The sequence below is a fragment of the Aulostomus chinensis genome, chromosome 18, assembly GCF_037954235.1.
Source record: "Aulostomus chinensis isolate RoL2024-O1b breed Wild chromosome 18, RoL_Achi_v1.0, whole genome shotgun sequence".
In the NCBI taxonomy this organism is placed as follows: Eukaryota; Metazoa; Chordata; class Actinopteri; order Syngnathiformes; family Aulostomidae; genus Aulostomus; species Aulostomus chinensis.
The window spans coordinates 10,458,370-10,482,338 of NC_141337.1; the positions used below are offsets into that span (position 1 = coordinate 10,458,370).

Sequence of the window (23,969 nt, forward strand, 5' to 3'; positions counted from 1 at the left end):
CCTCGGTCCTTTTTAAAAAAAATATCTTACAGTATTTAGAACTCTCTTGTCTTCTTTTACTATTTATATCTTGTGAAAAAAAAACTTAATTGTGGAGGTTTTTATTGATCATTTGTTTTTGCAGCCTGCACTAATTTCACCTGCTTACAGCCTCCACGCGCGGACGTAAACTAATTGTTTGCTGGGAAAATAAGGCGAGACGACAGGGTTCGCTTCCATTTGCATAGAGCATTATTTAATTTAAAAAGACTGATGATACATATACAGTTGACAAAGTCAGTAAGTTCCATGGTACAGCAGGACACAGTTACGATGGAGTCAATTCCCTTTTTAAAATATGATACACCGTGTGTCATTACACGCAATCCTTCAACTTCAGCAGTGCAAATCGTTCCATTTTTACTCAAACTACATCTTTAACATTGCAGTTGATTCAGGTCATACACATAATGAAACATGAAGTGTGCAAAAGAAAATGTAACAAAAGTCAAAATTAAGACCAATACGTATCTCTCTGGAATAGCAGTCTATTGGTTTTTTTTCCTCACACTCATCTGGTCATGTATTTTGTCATCCACAGTAAAAAGCTCTTTAAAACATATCAAGCTGATTGAAGTGAGTGCATATGATTATGTGAAACAGTAAAATACATTCATTTCATATCTGGGAAATAGTTTGGAGCAGGAATGTCATTTTCACACTCACGTTAATCTGATTAGTAATTCATCCCATATGGATCATTGAAAGGAAAACTGAAACTTTTTGGACTGATACAATTATTTGGCATTCTCCCAAGAGTTGGAGGAGAAGACGATCGATAGGCTTCTCTCCCGATATGGGCTGACTGCTAGTTAGCTTAGCACAATGAATGGAAGTGGGTAGCAACTGTTAGCAAACCCCTATCAGGAGTCAACAAATACCCCTTTTGTTGCCTTCATTAATATACCTCACATCAGAATCATTACGATGCTGCATCGTACAAGGATTCTTTTCTGGCACGGTTCAGTGATTTGACACAGGACCTCAACACTTCACGAACAAAATCATGACCTGCTTTGTACAAGAGGACGATTGTGTTGGGACAAACCAAAATCTGACACTGAGCCTCCACTACCATCCATTGCGCTAAGCTACAAAGCGCAAAGTTAGCATGTTCTGTATTTCCCATCTATATTTGTGCGTTTTTTTTTAAACATGAAACATCATCTTCAATATTCATAAAGAAGATATTGATATTGTACGTACAAAAAGGCTTTGGAAATTTGATAAATGGGCAATAAAAGAGGGAGGAACACTACTGTGGGTATTTTCAGCGCAAGGCATCAGAGTTTAAAACTTTAAGATGCTGAACTATCCAAACCAATGTTAGGCCTTTCTATGAAAAAAGAAAAAAAAATCACATTTCCTGACATTCCCTGAAGAAGCAGCTTAGGAAGGAAATATAAAAAGCATCACCACGTGTCACATTAACAATCTTTGATACTAATGGACTATAATAGCAGTGTTTAGTCAGGATGGAGTCAGGAATCATGTGTTGCTGTATTCTCTAGCATGCTCCCCCCCCCCCCCCCCCGTCTCTCTCTCTCACACACACACACGCACACACACACGTGAGCTGGGCAAAATGCATAGCTGCAGAAAAAAAAAGTACTAAAAACACCACAGAGGTCCAAGTCAATCATATATGGTCAAGTACACACATGGAAATAATCTACTGTGTTACGCAATGATTTCAGTGTCTTTCTAACTGCCTCCCATGTTAACTGTAAAATCCACATGGTAACACATGGTTTGGCAGCAAAAAACAAAAAAAAAAACAAAAAAAAAACGATGAAGTGCAAACAACTGTTATTGCACAAGAGCGATGGAGGAGGACTAAATGTACTGATCTAAACCTACTCTGGAGGATTCAACCTCAATAATACAGTCGTCGAGTGTTCGCTGGCCGCTCTCCCAGTATCATGCACTCCGTAAATCGTGTTTTATGCATGCATTCATTAATGTGCCTGAAACAGTCTTTAAATGCTCTGGTTTTGGGCGAGTAAGTGGGGTTGTTTTGTTTTTTTTTAGTACCATGAACACGTCACATTATTTACATCCGATATCAAGAGGCTCTTAAGGACAGCCAGGTGTTTTTGTATCAGGTGATAAACAAGAACCCTCATTAGACAGATAAGGCGTAAAGGTGTGCAACTGTTTCATTAAGATGTCAGACAAAGTGGTTCATTCTCTTGTGACCTTTACAAATAAATCCTTCGAAATATAATCAAGTAATAAATAACACGAGTTGTACACGGGTTAAGTGCACACACTGACATACAACACACACAAAACAGAGAAGTGGTAGAACCTCGTCTTCACTGCCATAATCCCAATTCCTTCTATTCCTCTCACGCAAAACATTAGTATGAACGACCCAAGGATACAAAGAGAAATGCTCAAGTTAATGTGTGAGGACCAGTGTGTGTGTGTGTGTGTGTGTGTGTGTGTGTGTGTGTGTGTGTGTGTGTGTGTTGGTGGTCCAGGTAGAAACAGCTGAAGCTTTCAGCCTCATATTGTAATCCCATCTGTATACACATCAGCGGTGTAACAAAGGTTAAGTCCACGTACACTGGTCATGAACACACACTGTAGAAAATGGACGACGGATGGATGAATGGACGGATTCCTGGCTCCACCTACTTCCTTCTGCCCTCTGTGCAGTGCTGGAACTGGGCAAAACTGAGGAACACCTGCTCCAGTGAAATCTGGCTCACACAGTAGTCTTCAATGCGGAATTTCTCTTTGGCAGCCTCCAACGTGCCAAACACCTTTAATGGAATAACAAATTGAGTGGGGAAGTGTGAAAGATGTGCCTCACATCTTTTGAGAAGAGAAAACACACACAGCTTTTCTATCACAATATCAAGCTGTACTTTTCACATTTTCATCGCTTTACTTTCACAATCACTTGATGATTCCTTTTAGGATTTTCAGCTTTAGAAAATCCTTGCATCCCTACACACGTTTGTGCACTATATTACTCCACAGCAGCGCTTCGTATTCAAACAGCTAATCAATGCAGGGGAGTAATACGGCACACGACATGCACAAGAATGAAAAGATTTTCTACTGTTGAAAAAAGTAGAGCCAAACAAAGGGCTTAAATTGTCATTCAAACAAATTAAAAGTATGACACAGTACCGTTTTGCCCACTAGAGGGAGCTCTAGCAAAGTACTGGAGCAGGCTGCAGTTGTTATTTCTGATTGAGTTAATAGGGATTTCTTTCATTTAATGTCCAATATGAGATATTGTACCTGGGCCCATGTAAGTGTTCTGTCAGTTAGATGATAGTGGACCATTCCCTGGTGTTCATCCTTTAGCTGACTTCCTGTGTTGGAAGGACAAACCCAATGAAATCAGTTTTGTTAGCCCCACAGTGGCAGATCAGTTTTGTCACCATTGCAGATGTTTAAATACAGTTCAATCAGTGTTTCTAACCTGGGAATGTACTTTCGATGAAGTCTTTAAATATCTGCAGATCGCTGTCCTCCAACTCAGTCTCTATGTGGACTTTAGCCAGCAGGGTGTAGCCACTGCCAAACTTGCTCTTCAGGTGCTGCGGACTCCCGAGGCACTTGAACTGACCATTGACCATCACAGCCAGCCTCGTACACAGGGCCTCACACTCCTCCATACTGGAGAAGAAGCATATTGGTGAGTATTTATTTACAATTATAAAGTATTTCAGCTTAATGTAGCTCACCTATGGGACGTCATGATGATGGCCTTGCCAGACTCCCGGGTGCGTGTGACAGCATCCCAAAGCAGCCGTCTGGCCACAGGGTCCATCCCAGTCGAAGGCTCATCCAGGAAGATGACCGGGGGCCCTCCAATCAACGCCATGCCTGCACTCAGCTTCCTTTTGTTACCCCCGCTGCAGGTTGATGGGGACATCACACATGAGCTCAAGCAAACAGAAACATATGGAGGCTAATACGAGCACCAACATTTAACCTACCTGTAGCTGCGGACCAGTTTATCAGCATGGGGTTCCAGCAGCAGTGACCGGAGGACGTTCTCCACACAGCCTGACACGTACCTCTCTGGTATTCCCCGAAGCCTGGCATACATACTCAGGGTTTCTCTTCCTGTCATGTGGTCTAAAACTGCATCAAACTGAGGACAGTAACCGATGCGCTGCTGCACCTGTAACGCAGAAAGAAATGTGTGCTTTCATTCTGGAAGCAGTGTGGCACAACACTAAAGATGTGAAAATTCTAAATTGAATTTATCAACCTATGCTCTTACCTTCTTAATGTCCCGTAAGATGCTGTATCCATCAATGTAGGCATCCCCAGAGGTAACACTTTCATCGCCTGTCAACATCTTAAAGGTGGTGGTCTTCCCTGCTCCATTGAAGCCCAGAAGGCCAAAGCACTCACCTTTGCCAACAGCAAGAGAAAGTTTGTCAACCGCCAAAAGATTTTCCCCACTGCTGTACACCTGAGAGGGAGAGAAGACATTGGCCATCAAGCTATATCTCACAGAGGTAAAAACAACTACAGTTTCAATACTGTACTTAAAAAAAGAAAACGCTTCAGACTCCTCCGAAACCCAATAATAGATACCTTGCTGAGTTCTTGCAGGATGAGGGGGCTGCCAATCATGGACTCCACCATTGGCTGACACTCCAGAACCCTCTTCCTCTCTTCTGCCACGTCTCTGTCCTCCGGAAGCAGCGCTGCATCCTCTATTAGAGGTAACTAACACACACAAACGCAGAATGTAACACATATATGCCATAAAAGTGGGGTCAAAATGCAAGAAAAAAGTAAGACAATACAATTTTTATCGGTAGTTTCTTTAACCTTTATTAACACTGAAAAAGACAACATTGAGGGGAGCAAGCAAGACATTCAACAATGGTAACTTAGGTCCTGGTGTTGGGACTCTTGCTACGACACACTTTACGGACGCTAACAGCTAGCATTACACTAACAGAGAGACGAGCAGTTGCTAAGGCTCACATTTGTCTCAGTTGAAGCTCCAGTGCTGTGTTATGTTGCTTCAAACAAACGCCAGTCATGTCATTTTTGGACATTTTCCTTCAATGCATCTATTGAAAACACTTCCCCTGAGCTATCTCCTACACAGTGAGAGCTGCCAAGAAATGCCTGCTCAAACGGCTGACTTTCTAATCTCATAAGAAACAGAGAGACAAAACAGCCACCACTTCCACCATCTTTACCTGTTTACGTGACCTGCATAAGGTGGCGAGGAGTCGTCGGAGAGTACGAACACACTGCAGCTCGATCACAAACAGCAGGATAATGAAGACGACGCCCTGTACTGAGAAGGCCACGAGGAAGCGCCCCACACCGGGCTCAGCCATGGAGAAGTAGTTTGTTTGGTAGGTGACGTCTACAATCAGACAGACACAAGTATAATCTGGTGCTTAATGTTCTCCCACATGTGCAATTTTCCTGTTACTTTACAAATCCAAGTAAAGGCATGAATCTGTATTATAAAACACATCATTGTCGCATCACTGTCACTCATAAAATAGAACAATTCGTCCAGCTGATTTGTTTCACTGCCGCCCCCTTTCATGACTCATCCTATCTTTTATTCACATTCATCACAAAGATACAATCAAGTCTTGGTTATACACCACATTCTCACACTTAACACCTCAAAAATAATGATTCCTTCACCCTCTGATGATAGATTAGGAAGTACTTACTGAAGTACTTGCAGATTCCCTGGGTGATAGGGCTCGACGTGCAAAACGAGATGAATTCGTAGTTCTGGTAGAACTGGCTGAAGGACATGCCCAGGCAATAGTTTGGGAAGACCAGGAACACTTTATCCAATAAGTGGGACATGTTTTGCAGCTTCAAACCTGGGAAGATTATTTAAAAAAAAAAAAGAAGAAGCAGTTAGAACAAATGAAAGAGCTCCTCTATCTCTTGATCTGGAGTATTTAAATCACTGCAAATCCTATGTTGGTACGCATGGAGCCACAATCGCAGTTTCTCTTAATCAGACGGCAAAAAGCTTTGAAGTGTCACATGACCATTTCAGTGAGCTAAACTGTCCTTGACTGGGATCTCAAAAGGATATTCCTCCCCAGAAAATGTGGAATTTTCCTTTTAATGACTGTATTCTTAAACTCACAAGACTTTTCTCTGACAAAAAAAGCAAAGCATACGTTAAACTCTAAAATACATCATCTAGTATAATCCAAGTCTTCCACATCCAGCCTTGTGCTCAATAATCTACACTTTATTCCACTGTGAGCACACCACTGGAAAAGGACAACTTCAAATATACCGAATGATGCGTTAGAAAGTTTATAAATTAAAATTTTGTTGTTGTTAGTCAATGTTTATTAGCTATAGGGTAAATCTATGTTTGCTGGCACTGTCTGAATTCTGGAGTCACCAAAAAGTCAAGTCGGGGAGAAATAACATCTTCGTGAGTTCAAGCCACCAAATGGTACGTCGATTAAAGGAAAATGGAACTTTTCAGCTAATATATCAATTTAATTTTGTTTGATGAAGGACACAGTCAAGCCAGAAGCACTCGTGCCACCTAAGTAAAACCAAACTGAATGCTTCTCTCCATTTACTGTAAAATATATTATACTGTACATGCACATCGCAGGATGTATTTAGCCAGTCTGACATTCCAAACCCTAAAACCTTAATATAAATAAAAGTCACTTAGAGAATGTTGGCTGCCCGTGTCTGTTCTCACTTGGGATGGCCGTGATGGTGACAGCCAGAAAGGTGGCCGTGCCAGAGATCATGTTGAAGATGGTGAGGCGAGTGTAAGCAGAGGCAGCGGTGGAGAAGAAGAAGCTGAGCAGGTACATGAGAGGTACGACAGCCCAGCCATACAGCAGCAGTAGCAGCAGCACATCTACCAGGTGGTTGTTCTGGACGAAAGCGTCCACTCTGAAGGCCCGGAAGACCACCTGAACGCATAAAAAACAACCAACAAGTTAGACAAACATCCATACACACAGATCTGATTCTAATTCCTAGGAGGAATATCAGCTGTCATACTGACCAACATGAGGAGACAGGGCAACAGGAAGTTAACCAGGTCCCACAGCAGGGCAGAGAACCAGAAGTTGGACAGGTAGACACCGCTGACCTGCTGCACGTGCTTAGACTTGATAGAGGACTCAGTAACCAGCAGCAGGGCAAAAGTACTGGTGAGGGAGGCCATACCGTACATCAGGTTGATAGCGATGGCGAAGCCCGTCTTACCCCTAGAAGGGGGGGAGGGAGAGAGAGAGAGAGAGAGAGAGAGAGAGAGATGAATTTATCATCAAGCTGTTTTTCTGTAGAATTACAATTTCTGTGACTTTTTTTCCATTGTACCATACTTGGATCTCAAAATCTTTCAACTCTCACTGCATCTTCAACGACTAACAACACAAACAAGGCTGAAAAAGTATTCTGACCCGGTGCTGCATTACAGAGAAATAATGAAACGCCAGAAATTAATTTTACTAGCAGGGAAAAAGCGGTAATGATGCCAACTGTCAACGCTGTATTTCAGCACCGTGTCTATATTAGTCTCTTTCTCAGTGTAGATCCCAGCAGCCTCACTCACTCTCTCTCTCACACAAACACACTGAGTGTCCCCAGTCCACCCTGCTCCACCCTTCGCTTATGGACACACAATGTCTATGACACTAGTGAGTCACAGACAGCCCCGTGAATCTGGCCCAGGCAGTGGAGTCGGTTATTCTTTTTTTTTAATGTCTTTTCCAGTTCTTACCTCCATGAGACTTAAATTGCTCAAAAACTCGAATCTACACTCTCCTAGTTTTATGTGCTACAGCGCAACATAATTTACATATATGGAATAAAATGTTTCTAATCATGACATATGCAAAGGGATTATTTGAAAATGGAAACTATTTTTTCATGTAAAAAAAAGAATACATATCTCCTAAAAATATAACTCTGTGTAGTAAATGTTCTGGATTCAAGCCCCTCCCTCTACGCACTCTGTGAGCTGGCTCTGGGCGGCCTCGGACAGGTTGCGGGGCATGGGGTAATTGCCTGTCTGGATGGAAGCATTGGGCCCTGCTAGTAGCTTGAACAGAGCATTGTCCACCATCATGAGGGCCGTGGAGGGTGTGTGGTATCCTTCATTGTTGAAGTAGGCTGTTGCTTCTGCGAACTGACGGCTGCTGCCACGGAAAGCTGCGCCAACCACACATTTCTCATTAAAGCTGCCGCCTTCCTCCTCCGCCTGCGTCAGGATGTAATCGGTGAAGTCTGGTGAGGATCAGAGAGAAATGTGGTCAGTTGAATCTCAACTTAAGAGTCAAGTAGTTCGTCCGTCTAATGCTTCTCACCCGTGATGTTAATGAGCTGGCCTCGCTGGGCTAAGAGCTGGGAACTGTAAACATTTGCCAGGGCAGAAGCCAGAGGACCCGCCCCCGGCTGCAGAGCGACAGGAACCCTGGTGGGGCCGTAACGACTGAGTGCCAGCTTCAGCTGAGGAGCGTTCTGGTGATTTGGAAAGGTTTGCGCCACGATTAAGGCCACAACAGTGAAGATTAAAGGAACCAGGAACTGGGCCACCATCACCTTCCAGTTCCTCCAGCTATACAGGGCCCTCTTCAGGAACATGGCATAAAACTGTTGTAGGTGAAGTCTGACCTGTTGAATGAATCCATACATAAATAATCCACAAAGTTGCTGATAAAGGCCACGTGACGAGCGTCACTTGACATGCCCTCACCCCAGTGTTCAGCTTGATGTTGGAGCAGTCCTCAGAGATGAGCGTCCCGCTGTCAGTGAAGTCAGTCACGTCGGTCATGCCGCTGATGCTGCTGGCGTCGTCTGTTGTCCAGTCGTGGGAGCGTCTCTCATGCTGGTATTGCAGGGCAGGTAGTTGGATAGCCTGAATGTCCAAACTAGAATCCACCAGTTTCCCGACTCTGAAGACAAACATTGGTCAATGGTTATTCGCCACTTCACTGGAAACTGTGACCAAAGATGCCTTCATTACAGAGATCCTCTGTAGCGTGCCTTTGTGAGATCAGTTAGACCTCCTTAACCGACATTTCAGTGATGAGCTGCAGCATACGATCATCTCACTTGGGACTTTGGGTCAATGGAGATGTTACGATCCAAATCAGGGCCAATCAAGGTTGTTTTTTTTTTCACCGATTGAAATTGGATCATTGTATTTGATGAGACTCCATCCATGATTGAACTCCGTGGAGGTTTACGCATCAGGCCGAGAAATACTTCCATTTGATTTCTATTTGATTTTAATGTCGACATTAAAATAAAAGAAATCAGATTTTAGAGATTGATACAAAAAAATACATGTGTGCCGCCAGTCACAAATCCAAATGGCAGCCTGACATAGCTGCATGGAATTTTACATTATAAGCAGATGTCTTTTCCATCATCTCTGAGTCAGATGTAGCCTTAATCCATGTGTTGTCTAATCTGTTACAGTGCTTACAGTATTAGTGAAAACAAGGAGAGACAGTTAACACAAATGTTTTGCTCGGATATAAAATACGAAGCACCAGGTAGAAGTCACAAAATGCACAGAAATAGTAGCTTATATCAGTGTCATGTCTGATGTTTGGTGTATATAGACTGTGTAGCCTGGAGCATGCTGATGGCGGTATAAATAACCAGGCCTGTGACACAGACTTCCTCTGCAGCACCAATTAACAGCGCTGAACACTTAAACAGCGCCAGCTAAAACAGCCTGCAGTGTTATCTTCTGTCTACAGCTGAAGCACTTGTGCTTGTTTCCACAGATTACACACACACACGAACATATTTTATATATATATATGCATGTGTTTCATGTCAACAAACTGATAATCTGGCAAAATAATCAATAATAGAGGTGTTTTTCTCGTGAACAGAAGAATGGAGCACACACCAGTCACCTCTCTAATACCTCCTGCTTATTACCATATTTGCTGTCTAGCTGCAGCCAGAAATCGCTGCTTAAATGAGCATCCACGTCTTTTCCTACCTGAGGAAAACCTCCTCCATCGTGGTAACTGATGCTCCGTAGCTAGCGATGCCCAACTCCTCTCTGTTCATCTCCAGCTCAGCAAACAGAAGCTCAAACCTGAGAGAAAACACAAGAAATAATGTCACTCAATATTTACTTATGAGCTCTTGCTGAAAGCACTATCTGTTATCCCAGTGTTTTAAAAATGAATCGTACCTTTATAGTTCTGCCATAAATCTTATATATTAACAATACTTAAAGTTCCATTTGTAGAAAGAAAAGTTATTGATTTTCTGAATATAAAAGACAGGAATAACCTCAGAGGGGGTGGTGATATTAAGAGATTGTGACAAAGTGGTGGGAGTGTTAGAGGGGGGTGATTTCAGGTTACTTGGCACAGCCAGCTGCTATTGTTAGCCCTCTCTTTAGCCACAAAAACCTGATTGGCTCACCTGCTGGTGCTTTCCTTAGGGAGGATGTAAGAGAGCTCAGCCCCAGCGCTGCTCTCCAGGGTGGCATTAGGAACGTACATGTGAACAAGGCGGGTGATCTCGGCGACGTTACAAAGAGCGTCCTTTACGATCACCATGTGGTAGCCAGCACCTGAGGAGCAGAAGAAAGGGACGTGTCTGGATGATTGATCGCCAAGTGTTGTGGTTCCACAGAGTTCAACGTTGACCATCCACCTTTAGAACACCTATGGCAACGACATAAGGATGCACTTCTTCCATGGAGAATATGAATGGGGTATTCAGTTCCAGGCCTGAGGTGAACAGTCACTGTTTATCCTCACTAGCACCGGTGATGCCACTGTGCATTCAGTCGCAGCAAACCATTTGTGGGATTTCAATAGTCTTAAAAATCAGAAATGATGTTTCAGACAAAATCCTTTTTACATATTTTGGGCGTGCCAGCCCTTTGCTGCTGTGGAAACCAATCGTTAATCTAATTTTTGTTTTCACTGACCATATTTGTTCTTAAGGAAGAGCGGTGACCCGCAGCACTGCAGCTCTCCTCCCGCCATGATGGCGATGCGGTCACCGAGCAGGTCGGCTTCGTCCATAAAGTGTGTGGTGAGCAGAATGGTGCGACTGCTTTTCTCTCCTTGAAGAAGATCCCAGGTGGCGCGTCGGGCTGATGGGTCCATACCTGACGTGGGTTCATCTAACATCACCACCTACATAAAGGATGAGATGAGAGAAGTGAAGGTGGAGGAAGGGAAAGACAAGAATGATGAAGCTCATGAAATTCCTAACCTTGGAGTCTCCGATGAGAGCGATGCCAATAGACAGTTTTCTCTTCATGCCACCGGACAGAGTCTTGGAGCGAGCCTGACCCTTTTCCTCCAGGTTCAGGATACGGATGATCCTGTCCACCTCATCTGGAATATTTTCTTTGGGGTAGCCTTTCAGCTGCATATGTAGAAATACAACATATTTTTATTCAAACTACCAGCACAGAAAGAGTTGCTGCACCGATCTGGTTCTTTAAATGAGGAACCTTGTTAAGCTGACTGGAAAAAAGACGTACCATCAGCTGGCAGATCATAAAGTAGAAGGACAGAGGAGGAATTATTCTCAGAAATGTGGGATTACCTGTGCGTAGAAAAGCAGATGCTCTCTGACGGTGAGATTATCAAACAGCACATCATGCTGAGGACAAAGTCCCAGACTGCGTCGGATCAGAGCCATGTCCTGACAGATGTCGTAGCCGTTGATGTAGGCCCTGCCACTGGTGGGGGGGAACAGACCTGCGAGCACAGAGGAAGACACACAGGTGGCATGCGCAGGTGTGTTAATATACATCATCAACAAATTTCCAGGATTTTTCAAGACATTCCCTGTACATTCTCTAAAATATTGGTTTACACGTAAAGATACACTAAAATCCATGTCCTAAGCGCAAATAAAATCAATTATTTCTATTTTTTTCCCAGTTGATCTAAACTGAACGATATACACTCCAATACCCAGGTCTTTGTGAATCACATTTCCATGATTTTTCCTGAATGTTGTTGTTGTTGCTTTTTTCATATTTCACTAGCATGTGAACCCCGAGTATCATTTCCAAGTGTTTTGGAGCTGCTCACCTGTCAACATGGACAGCGTGGTGGTCTTCCCAGCACCGTTGTGTCCCAGCAGCACGGTGATCTGTCCCTCGAACATGTTCAGCGTGAGATCCCGCACAGCCTGCCGAGTCTTGTTGCCAACTCTGAATTCCTGTCAAGACCACTCACATCATCACCTAAACAAAATCTTCGTTGTTTTCCATTTCAACTTCTTTTATCGTGGTAATTTTTACATTTTTACAAACCCCTGGACTTGATAAGTTTTGGCTCTTACCTTAGCAAGGTGTTTAATCTTGACCCCAGAGACAACTCCAGCCGGCTCCTCCTCTATAAACTCTCCTTTCAGAGCCTTTTCTGCATCCTCCTCTTCCTCCTTCTCGTTCACTAAAGCCATTCGAGGGCTGCTGCACCAGTATGAAGGCTAAAAAGGTGAATACGAAAAATGGAAGGATAAGTTGAGATGGTCTTCACAAAAATAAAGCTACATAAGATAGCTCTGAACATTTGCTTCCAAGTCTTTACAAGTCATTTTGTGGACCAAAAAAAGTCACATTTAAAAAAAAAAAAAATCAAATAAGAGGTTTCCAACTGCTTAAATAGATAAACAAAATTCCAACACTTACAGCTACATTCACAGCACGTAGATTAAAACTGTACAAACTTGTGAGGCTTTTATGGTCATTTCAGAGTAGTTACTAAGTGATTTTCTTCATACCAACACTATGATGACACTTTGAAGTAATCATGATAGAAAATGTGAAATTTTTACTCATTTTATGCAAGGAGACAACAAACAATCCTGTCAATTTAACATCAAAATAAGTTAAATAAATCAAAATATAAATCAAATATAATTCAATATATTCCTGTTTTTTCTAAACTCGTAGGAACCTTAAAGTAAACTAGAGCACCTGTGTGTGTGGGTGCGCACACGCACACACACACACACACACACACACACACACACACACACACATACTGAACACTGTCAATCCATACCCTGCTGGAAAACTTTTGAATTCCTGGCTACTGGAAATGGAGTTGTGCAAGAGTTTATTTACGTGTGTGTGTGTGTGTGTGTGTGTGTGTGTGTGTGTGTGTGTGTGCGTGTGTGTATCATTGCATGATCCTCAATGATTTCTACACGAATAAGACATATTTGCGCTGGCTGACCAGACGTTTCCCGTCATTCAAGCAAACTGAACTCAGCATTACTTCAGCACCTCACATCTTCAATCCGCACAACTGTCACTGTATCAGAAAACTAAAAACTCTGCAGCAAATCCATGCGCCAGACTATGACTGTGAAATGGCCAACAGACTATAGAATTGATATTTGATATCTAAGAAAAATCCCACACTACAGTGGTGTATTAAGAGTATGTTAAGTTACATTCTTTTTAAAAACTGAATATGAATGACATGAATATGATGTACTTTGGCAGTATATATGTTATCTAAATATCACTGGTATTTTAGTGCCATTTTGTGTTTGAGGAGCTGCACGCAGAGCTAAAAGATAAATAAATGGACAGTAAATTGTCTCTTCATCCGACACAAGCGCTTCTTGTATAAACTACAGCTAACTGGGGTGATTTAGGAATTTATAAAAAATAACTTTAGTATAACTTAACAGCTCCTGCTGGTGCTTTACTGACTGTTCAAACACCCCCCCTCCGCCCCCCGGAAGGAGTGTGGCCTACCAATACGAAGAAGTATGATGGCAGAGGGACTCCGTACTCCCCGGGGAAAACTGCCTCTGTGTACCAGGCCACCAGCCCGTAGAGAACAGAGTCAAATAGCAGCAAACCCAGCACCTGGGCCAGGGAGAAGTCGTCATCCACCGTCACCGAATCGAACAAGTTAGACCACTGAATCCCTGCTCCTGCGAAGGCAGACATGGACGCCATAAACCGCAGGAAACAAATGTATTCAGAGGTATGTCGTGTAGTTGCCAAGAACCTCTCTGCTCACCTTTGCTCTCAAACATTCCTATGAGCTGTGCACCCATTGCCATGGCCACGTTGGAGATAAGGCAGGCTGACACCTTCTGGGCATGGCTGAGGATGTCGTAGCGTGGCCACAAGAACAAATATGGCAGGTAGCTCATGAAATAGATGAAGCCCCCTGCTGCTGCAGCCACGTTAGCTGAAGCCACACAGAACAGAGAGAGGGGAAGCAAACAGTCAGACTCTGCTAGCCTTATAAACGTATAACACTCTGAAAAGTGAAGAGAACGCCGTTGAACACACAAGATGCATTTGTAACCCTCAGCTGGAAAATGACTTATTTTTAGATTTTGCTTTCAAACCAATTTCCCTGATTGTCCCTGATAGTGCAGGCGGATGGAGGAGAGAAGGGCGAAGACAGTAAAGTGTCATGAGCGAGGAGCGGGAAAAGCCTTCCAACATGGCTCCCATTTGCTTGCTGCATGTGGAGAGTACTTGTAGCAGACAAGGTGACATTATCTGTTTCTTAAAAGTACATCAGTAGTTGAGAAGAGGGAAAACAGGCAGCTGCTCATACAAAGATGGAGCGAAAGAAAAAAGCACACTTTTGCTGTAAATGGCAGTGGAGGGAACTGCAAGTTCCAGTAAAAGCTTCTCATCTCCACTTGTTTCCGTTCACAAATCAGCATCGTTAAAGTAGCGAGACCCAGCATTCGGTCCATTTGGGGTTTCTCAAATAGCGATTGTTGGTTTTTTTAGCAACTTAATGAGGTGGGACTAAAAATGTGTGTATGTTATCGTCAATTCATCCGATTTAGTCAATCAATGATTTAAGAATTGAGACACTGCTGCATAAAGCCAAAATGGGTTAATTTACTATAATCCAGGAACTCGCATCTTAATATCTAAGAGTCTGGAATCAAATTAGTGGCATGTTTGGGGGGTAGGGTGGGGGGGGGGGGGGGGCGCACAAAAGAAAAGACACACACCCCCATGCAACCACAGACATGTTCAACTGTGTCTGGACAAACACCTGTCCAAGCCAGAGGCAGCACAGGGGGGCCCACTGGTTCAGTTCCTCGAAGAGGTAAAAAACACGACAGACCACTGCTCTATCCCCCCCCCCCCCACACACACACACACACACACTCCCCTCCACCTTATGAAAACTCTACCCTTTAAAAATACATTACTCAGAGGAGAGGAGATGAGCGAGCAATTCAACACCTCACTGTCCCAACAAAATAAAAGCCTCTTTTTGTACTCTGTTTCCCTTCTGGACAAAAAGGCTTTTAAGGGATTATCACCAAGGGTCATAATCAAGCTTTCTAATTGTATTCAACAAAAAAAACACCACATTAATTTAAATGTCTGAGCTTTGATGGTAAATATGTACTGATGTTAATGGATGCTTTGTAAGAGGTGGAGGGATGCTAATTCAGTGACAGAGAACTTGAGCAAGGAGATTATTTATTATTCAGGCCAAACTGTCCATTTCACAGGGCTAAAATAAAAATGACACGGAGCAACATTAAGTCATTTTTAACTGGGCAACACCAGTCACGGCATGACTTGAATATCTGCACTCGGGCAGGAGATCAATAGCGACCGTGTCATGTGATTATTGGGAACAAGGCTGGGAATTGTATTGCATGCAGCTTTGTCCGCTAAAATGCATTAATGATCTTTGTGCACTTCCTTGTCTGTGCTGAAGCAGGGTTTGTAGCTGACAAGCACTTTTATGGCTGCTTTTCTCTGTTACACCATTTATGAGGAGCAATAATGACTTTGACTGCTCCTGGACAGATCACACTCACACTCTCTCTCTCTCTCTCTCACACACACACACACACACACACACACACAACAGTATGTTTCAGGGGCAGAAGTGCAGTACCATAAAGCCAAAGACTGATGCACACTCAAAATGATCATTCACACACACCTCGTGAAAAGAAGGCACTGATCATAAAGCTGAAGTTGATGGTTGCCACAGTGAACACAAGCAGGAAGACAAAGACCAGGGTGGGGTCACTGTAGGTCAGGACAGCTCCGTTTGGGCTCACCTGAAACAACAGGAAATAAACGAATTCCCTTTAGAAGTTACACTCTCGTGTGAACTTGTCCAGGAAAAAGGTTCTCAAACTTGTAATGTTCCTCGAAATGAATTAATAAAGAAGCGAACAGGAAATTATATATATTTTTTGGATCAATTGTTAAACTTTTACTGATGGATTTAAGATGACATTGGTGCAAACGTGTCAGGTTTTTGTGTTTAATTTATTTGTATGAAACTGCATTTAGGTGCTTTTCACAAACAAATAAACAAAAGTGAAATTAAACTATATTGCTAAGGAGGTCCTCAAAAAAACCAAAAAGCAACCCTAAGTGTCCCTGAACTCCATTTTGAGAACCTTTGGTCTAGGAAACTGAGATTGCACAAGAGAGTGCCTCAAATGCCACCTTGTGACTTGTAACACTCACTCACCTGGATACAGAGGAGCAACGTGATAAAAAAGTCTGAAATGGAGAGGAACAGGAAGAACATGAGGAACCAGGCACTCCAGTGGAGCCAGTTGCTGAGTCCCATCATCCTCATATACTCCTGAGGTCCAGAAACAGAACAGGATTAGCTAACAAGTTAGATTACTTATCCCAGCAACCCCCCCCCCCCCCCCCCCAAAAAGTCAGAAACGCAAACACACCTTGAGCTTCCGTTCCTTCTCCTGCACCACGGCTCGGACTATATTGAGGGATGTGTAGGTGTAGCTGAGCACCAGCAGTAAGGGCAGTTGGTTCTGAATGGCCAGGATGAAGACGTCATATATATAGGCAGGGTAAGGAAACCGGGAGAGGACCACTCTGGTTTGTCCCAGCAGAGACGAAGCGGCGCTTTTGTTGTAAGAGCGCATGATAGCTCGGTCCACAGCGTGCTGCACCGCCAGGAATCCCTCTCGAAAATAACCTTTGAGGAGGAAAGAAATGTTAACAAGTCCAAGAAGCCCTATGTGACCCCATTACGCACGAGGCAAAGCCCGCCTGACTTCCATCTAAAAAAAATTAGCATGAAATGAAAATGGGTAACAGGCCTCCAGGAACAAAAGCAGAGCGGCCATCCTGAATTATTATGCATGTGGAGGTTGGAAATCCATTTTCCTGCGACTTTAAAAGCTTTTCAGCTCTATTATGCTATTAGGATGACTTCATTTGAAGGGCCTTTTCCTCTGATTATAGTTAGACTCACGATTTTAGAACTTCACTACGAGAAAAGGTCTGAGGCCTGGTGGGGGCCAGCAGACCTCTCTCACCCTGGATCCATCATTCAAACCTGACACATCAAACAACCTCAGGGACTAATGGGACGCCTCCATACACCTCACAGTTTCCTCCCAAATGATCCCTGATCCAAGACTTGATAACATGAATCAGACCAAAGATAAACGGGAGCTCTGTTTCTATGGTAACGCTGTAAGAAACAATGTCTCTTCCTCCAGAGACTGTGAAAACGACGTGCTTTTCATCAATTATAATCAAAAATAAAAACCCTTTGTTAATGCCTTGCTGCCTCTCTTTGATTACCACAAAACACAAGCTCTTCTTAGGAACTTTTGTGTCCTCTGGGCACAAAGGATAGTTTGTTTCCAGACAAAAAACAAAAAAGAAGGTGACACCCTGAGGAAGTGGGCGAGGTTACACAAAGAGTCGGAGGATCAGATGAAGGCTTCTCACCCGGCGTGCCCCCCTCCTTGTCATACTGCTCTCTTGGGCCTGGCATTTGAAAGAGAGGAAAGAGGCTGAGCGTGTGCCAGTCCAGGTCACTGTTGGGGTTCAGCTCGGACTTCTCTGTGGCCGGAGCGTTACGCGGGGTGAAGGTGAAACGCAGGTGGTAGCTAACCTGTGAATGAGATTGCGTTGTCTGAGTCAAGGACAGCGAGGGGAGACACAAGTGCAGTGCGCCTGGAAAACCGCTGTCACACAACACATTCATAATACAGAATCACCTTAAACAAGGACAGAAATGTTTCGACAACGTAAATGACTGGGATGCTTTTTTTTTCCAATGTGGAATTTACTTATTTTTCCGTGGTTGATGCTGTTGAAGTTGATGCTCCGTCAGTAGTTTTGGAAAAATTAGGTAATATGAGTGTTTTTGTTATGATTATTGTTATTATCATGACCCTCAAACAAAAACAATTTCAAAAACGTGTCAGAGAATTTGCTGCATTTCTGTAATGTGAACAAAACAGGGAGAAAACAGCAAACAAAAGACAAAAAAAAATACAGCTCGAGTTTTATTCTTGGTTTTATCGCCATTTGTTTATTCATGTTTATGGTTTTTATGTATCTGGGGACCATAAACAAAGCCTCTTCCTCAACAAGGACGATAAAGATAATTTGACAGAGAAACATTTCGCCCTCGTAATCTTTCTGGCTCAGAGTACTGAAGCCATCAAACCTGTCAAAACTTTACGTCTCCTCCAGATGAGGCTTTTCCAGTGTGGGATACAACATCTGCTGCCATGCTCCACACAATTTACTGAAAATGGATTAAAAACAGAGCCTAGAAGAAGTGCAGGGGTCGCTGATTGATCAATCCTGATCCATCAATTGGACTGCTGGTTGACTTTTTGATCATCGAATCGGAAGAAGCCCACCAGGGGCTGGAATATTGACACAGTATGGTGAAAACAGCCCTCGTCTTTCTTTTTAAAATCTTTTTATCTTACAACAGCTTTGTGACAAAAAATAAACCCTAATTCTACTAATACATGAGGTAAATATACTGCACTCTTAAGAAGGTCACACATTTAGATCAGAGGAAAAAATACATCCATTAGGTCCTCAAATAGAGAGAGGCAAAAGATGACACACTCCCAAGACGCGGCCGTCTATCAGCGTGTGTTCTGCTCGTTACCTTGAGGGGGAGGGGCTCGTCATCATGTGTAAATGGGTGTTCAAACACCACAGCCGCCAGAACCTTCCCCGACAGAGGGTCGTTTCGGACAAAGTCCTCGAACTGCTGCTCCGTCTCAAAGCCGCGCACTGCAAAAAAACAAAACAAAACGCACGCACACACACACACACACACACACACACACACACACACACACACATTGAAAGATACAAAGAGCACTGCATTAGTTGAGGTGTTACATTCATGTCACGTACATCTGTTTTCAAGCCCGTATCGACGCCTGACCTTGGTGCTCGCTGTTCTCACTGACAGAGAGGAGGATGGTCTGCATGCTCTCCACATACTGAATTCTAGAGTCAATATCATCAATAGGATGGGTCAAGACCCCCGGATTGTGCACTTGAATATGGCCACATGCAATACACACATACACACATGAAATACATCAGAGGTCACCATACAGCCGATACAAGACCTGGGAAACAGAGAGCTGGACAACAGAAGATAAAAACTGATTTGGCTTTCTTGGAACTGGATTCCTGAATGACTTTTTATTATTATTATTATTATTATCATTCTTCCACCTATCATGCAGACATGCAGGTATTCCGAGTCTGGGGAAGGTCGTCAGTTAAACATACTAGCCGCGAGGTCAAATCTGGGTCATTCTCATAAAAACAAACAAGTGCAGAGAAACCAGCCAAGAAGGAGGAGCTGCTGATTATGTTCTCAATGTGCAGCTCTTCAACCCTTTAAAAAAAAACAAACAAAGAAATACAACTACTTGCTTTCAGGAGAAGAGTCTGATAAGCACTCCAAGTTCTTATATCTGTTCCTCAAACACAGAGTCACTGTTTTCAAGAACAGATTGAACAAGACACAACGTGCCCAGTAGAGAACGGCAGAGGTGCCGGTAGGTTGACTGAGGTATGGCTGGGATATATTCAGGCTGCCTTCATGTCTTCTATTTTGAAAAATCCTCTCATTTAAGCTTTAAATGGGGGGCTGGAGCCTATCCCAGCAGCCTTCAGGGGAGAAGCAGGGTTCACCCTGGACAGGTCGCCAGTCCATCACAGGGCCAACACATAGAGACAGACAACCATTCACACTCACAGTCACACCTACAGTCAATTTAGAGTATCAATCAGCCTCGTCCCCTCTTGATGTCTTTGGACTGTGGGAGGAAGCTGGAGTACCAGAGAGAACCCACACAGGAACAGGGAGAATTACAGGATAATTACAGGAAGGATAAAAGTTTCAATCTAATAAACAGTAACTTCCCATTTTATCATTCCAAAAACTTTAGCAATACTAGTTAGGTACGAGTACTGAAACTACAGTCAAAAAATTCTATCGTTTGTGTATCAGCCAATATTGATTTTTTTAAAAATCCCTACCATGTAGTTATTGAACAGCTTTATTGTCGAAGGTGACATCAGTTCAATCTTCTTCTTTTTTTCACAACAAAAGAAAAAAAAAAATTGATTATGATGTTCTGTAATTTAAATTTATGGCGCTAACCTTTCAGGCACCACAGCTGCTTTTAATCTGTTTCAGGAGAATCCCTTAAAGCAGACGACAGCCTGAGGTCACATCTTGGTGGTCCTCTGGTGGTGTCTTACTCATTCTCTCCTCTACGTTTACCAGCTAAATTATTCATGACAAGCTGAGCTGAGATCTGGTGTGTGTGTGTGTGTGTGTGTGTGTGTGTGTGTGTGTGTGTGTGTGTGTGTGTGTGCGCGCGCGCCCAAGTCAACCTGCAGATCTGCCAAACCTGCTGCCACATCAAGGTCACACTATTTGTCTAGGCTGGATTGCCACTGTCAACCCATAAGCAAACATGTTTCGCAGCTTATTTGCTCAACCGCCAGTTGTAGTGTTTAAAAGAAGAAGAACTGGTCCTGCAGAGAAGCTGCGTCTGAGAGACAGAGGGTTGAGGGTGTCTCCCGAGGGAGCTTCCTTCCCTTCTCTGTAGAAACTCCCAGCAGACACAAGAGCAGGGTGTGGCCTGTTTACTGTCCTGACCCCCGTCTCTTGAGAAACCAGTACTCCCAGATCTGTCATGAGCTAGTAATGGTGTCAGGGTCTTTAAATAATGGTGGGCCAGTAAAGAACAACATGAGACTGATAACATAAACGGATGCTCAAGTTGTAATATTAGGTGTTACACAGCCAAATATATGAGCTGCCGGGCTGAAAAGATGACCTCCAAGAGGAGAAATGCTGTAAGTAAAGTTTGGCAGCTGTACGAGTAAAACATGAAAGTTTTAGAGATATTTGTAAATTGTTGAAAAAAGTGGTACCACTGGTAACAGCTACTAAAGCAATTACTTCAACCATTAGAAGCCCTTACTTTACACAACCTGTAACTCCTCAAACACCAACTTTTGCTGTGTACTAACTTTAAAAACAAATCAATGCAGCACCTAATAAGCTCCATTGTAACTTTGGGCAACGGAGCAAAGTGTTTGTTGATGACTAGAAGCGCAACTGCTGCTGCTAATCATGGCTGACTTTGTGGGAAAGGATGAAGATGATTAATCGCAGATAAATCCAAGACCCGGATCCTGATATGTGTTTTATGAAAAACACAAAGAACTGCACATTTTGGAAGTGGAGCTGCTAAGAGAGCTGCATGCTAACACTTCTCAACCGCTACCATTCATTGTGCTAAAGTAACAAGCGGTTGGCTGGTCTCTAGCGGCCAGTCGGTGTATGTAGGCCTAAGCTCCCTGCTGCACACACAAAAGAGAGCAGGGTAACAATCTTCTTGTCAAGCTATGTGGAAAATCTCACATAAACGTATTTCCCAAACAAAAAAATTCGTGTTCCTTTAAGCTGCTTTTTTAAACAAGCCACCTATTTATACCGAACTAGTTTCTTACCCAAATATGACTCACCTGAGGACAGAAGCAGACTGCCTCGCACATCCTCTGCCACCTGACGCACCACACTGGAGTTCACTGGCACAAAGGCCAACTGCAGGTGTCTCAGAGAACTCTTGGGTAGCATGTCGACGGAGTAGCTCTCGTAGATGGTTGCATTAGGGTAATCTTTAAAAGGCACCTTCTGTCGCACCACGATGAGGATGCCAGAGAAAAGCAGGGGCAAGATGATGACTACCAACGTTACCAGGATTTGACGTTTCTGGAGAGCAGGAATGGAGAGATTTAGTCAAAGAGGTCCAATTGATGAAAATTAGCTTGATATTAATTAATCTACAGCAAAGAGACAGCAATACGCTTCAATCACCCAGCCTGTTCTTAGTGGGATATTTGTCACTTTAAAACACTCCAAAGCCCAATTAAAGCAATAAACGCCTCCATAATTCAGCCACAGATGAGCAATGAGGGATAAATTGCTTTTAGCAGCCTTGTAAAGCAAAGGCAACATCATCTGAAATGTATGATATAAAACGCAGATCTGTTCGGTCAGGACAGAGTCTGGGCATCAAATGATCTCTTTTTCAAATTATTCATCATTGAGACTTGCAGATTTCACAGACAGTTTAAATAGCACATCATTTATGCGACCCCTCATTCCGCTGACAGATTGGAGTACAAAGTGACTTGGACAGTTTTAGGACGTCACACACTCAACCTCAGAGAAAGGGCCAAGAGTGGATTTTTCCCCTTTCTGAGTCAAAGTGTAAAATAAACAAGAACTGCACTGATACCGTCAGTGTTTGCATTCCATTCTAAAAGTGAAGATATGAACTGAAACATTAAGACCGGAGAGTTGATGTGTGCGGGGGGAGGTGTGGGGGGGGGGGGTGATTCCTCCCCTTTTCTCCCTCAATATATGTTGTTAATTACTCTATTTCCATGCTTTCCTGGTCATAGCTTCACCGTCTCCGCCAATCTGGGGAGCGCAAACTTCTACCACATGCTTTTTCACTCACATACAACAACGCCAGCCACTCAGTTACACCCAAGTGCGTTTTCATTCAGCTCTTTTTCAATTTGCTGAGTAGAAACACTGCAATTCAAAGAAATCTCAAAATATTTAAAAAACTGCCCAACGCCCGGGAGGTGACAAAGTTGTTGGGTCGATGAAAGATAAACGCAAATAAACAAAATGGAATCAGGAACAGCTGCTAAATGATGATGTCTGTCTCACTAAATATTTGAAAAAACAGGGAATGGAAATGCACTTAAATTCACATTTCTTTGGCTGCATTTCTAAAAATTTGGTTCAAATTTCTAGTATATATGGATGAAAACCTGACAAGTGACGAATAAAAACAAAATCAGAGCTAAATATTGAGCCGGATGTCACAGAAAATTATTTTTTGTGTGTTTTTGTGTGTTTTTGTGTGTGTGTGTGTGTGTGTGTGTGTGTGTGTGTGTGTGTGTGTGTGTGTGTGTGTGTGTGTGTGTGTGTCTGCCCTCCGGCTTCCCGGAGGTCAGTCATGGTGCTGCTGATGCCAGCGGGATGGCGGGGCCCGTGTGGATTGAACACAGGACGAGCATCATGGCCATTGTATCAATCAAAGCAAGGCAATATCCAATTATCAAAAGCAAATGAGATCACTTAGAATTCATTAACCTTGTTTACCGCTTCGACTATCTGCTCTCATTGAGGAAATGAAACTTTGGTACAGATTTATTCTCACACTGTTTCCTTCGGAACGTTACAAAACAGATGATTTTCCCAGACTCACAACGAGGGATGCATGATATTTTACAACCCATAATTACCTACGTTAATATTATCTGTAGGAAAACAATATATAAAAATCCACGTTTTGCACTATGAATTTGAAGGAAAAAAAAGTTTCTAATTTTTCCAAAACATTTGGGATAACATATGAATGATTTATTTACCACAGTGTTTCCCTGGGTAGAGGACTTTTGCTCATTGGGTCCATAAAGATTCATTAAAAATACGACCAATATCTGCTGATACCTTAGCGACATTATCGTGCATTCCCACTCACAACTGCCGTCTGTTTTTTCCATGTTGCTAATGCTAGGCTAAACACAGTTTTAGAAGCTACCGTTTAAAAAAAAAAGAAAAAAAAAAGAACCTGCTGGC

The 23,969-nt window shown here is 43.0% G+C and overlaps 1 protein-coding gene across 3 annotated transcripts in view; it reads right to left on the reverse strand.

Moving 5' to 3' along the window:
- Positions 1 to 23,969, reverse strand: part of abca3b (ATP-binding cassette, sub-family A (ABC1), member 3b) — a 34,710-nt gene that overhangs the window by 6,058 nt on the left and 4,683 nt on the right. For 2 of the 3 annotated variants that reach the window (XM_086185416.1, XM_086185415.1), the window contains exons 3-31: positions 21,833 to 22,079; positions 18,933 to 19,060; positions 17,747 to 17,912; positions 16,723 to 16,982; positions 16,506 to 16,622; positions 15,963 to 16,083; positions 14,043 to 14,216; positions 13,772 to 13,953; positions 12,343 to 12,489; positions 12,090 to 12,219; positions 11,596 to 11,750; positions 11,257 to 11,412; positions 10,967 to 11,177; positions 10,453 to 10,603; positions 10,019 to 10,117; positions 8,753 to 8,951; positions 8,364 to 8,670; positions 8,010 to 8,283; positions 7,058 to 7,262; positions 6,743 to 6,962; positions 5,727 to 5,885; positions 5,232 to 5,404; positions 4,612 to 4,746; positions 4,292 to 4,486; positions 4,002 to 4,189; positions 3,747 to 3,917; positions 3,482 to 3,678; positions 3,298 to 3,371; positions 209 to 2,810 (exon numbers count right to left, since the gene is read on the reverse strand). In XM_086185416.1, coding sequence (XP_086041542.1) covers positions 2,679 to 2,810; positions 3,298 to 3,371; positions 3,482 to 3,678; positions 3,747 to 3,917; positions 4,002 to 4,189; positions 4,292 to 4,486; positions 4,612 to 4,746; positions 5,232 to 5,404; positions 5,727 to 5,885; positions 6,743 to 6,962; positions 7,058 to 7,262; positions 8,010 to 8,283; positions 8,364 to 8,670; positions 8,753 to 8,951; positions 10,019 to 10,117; positions 10,453 to 10,603; positions 10,967 to 11,177; positions 11,257 to 11,412; positions 11,596 to 11,750; positions 12,090 to 12,219; positions 12,343 to 12,489; positions 13,772 to 13,953; positions 14,043 to 14,216; positions 15,963 to 16,083; positions 16,506 to 16,622; positions 16,723 to 16,982; positions 17,747 to 17,912; positions 18,933 to 19,060; positions 21,833 to 22,079 — 5,073 coding nt within the window. In that variant the 3' untranslated portion in view covers positions 209 to 2,678. Of the gene's footprint in view, positions 1 to 208; positions 2,811 to 3,297; positions 3,372 to 3,481; positions 3,679 to 3,746; positions 3,918 to 4,001; positions 4,190 to 4,291; positions 4,487 to 4,611; positions 4,747 to 5,231; positions 5,405 to 5,726; positions 5,886 to 6,742; positions 6,963 to 7,057; positions 7,263 to 8,009; positions 8,284 to 8,363; positions 8,671 to 8,752; positions 8,952 to 10,018; positions 10,118 to 10,452; positions 10,604 to 10,966; positions 11,178 to 11,256; positions 11,413 to 11,595; positions 11,751 to 12,089; positions 12,220 to 12,342; positions 12,490 to 13,771; positions 13,954 to 14,042; positions 14,217 to 15,962; positions 16,084 to 16,505; positions 16,623 to 16,722; positions 16,983 to 17,746; positions 17,913 to 18,932; positions 19,061 to 21,832; positions 22,080 to 23,969 lie in introns of those variants that run through there. The other variant, XM_086185418.1, reaches the window with a different exon arrangement.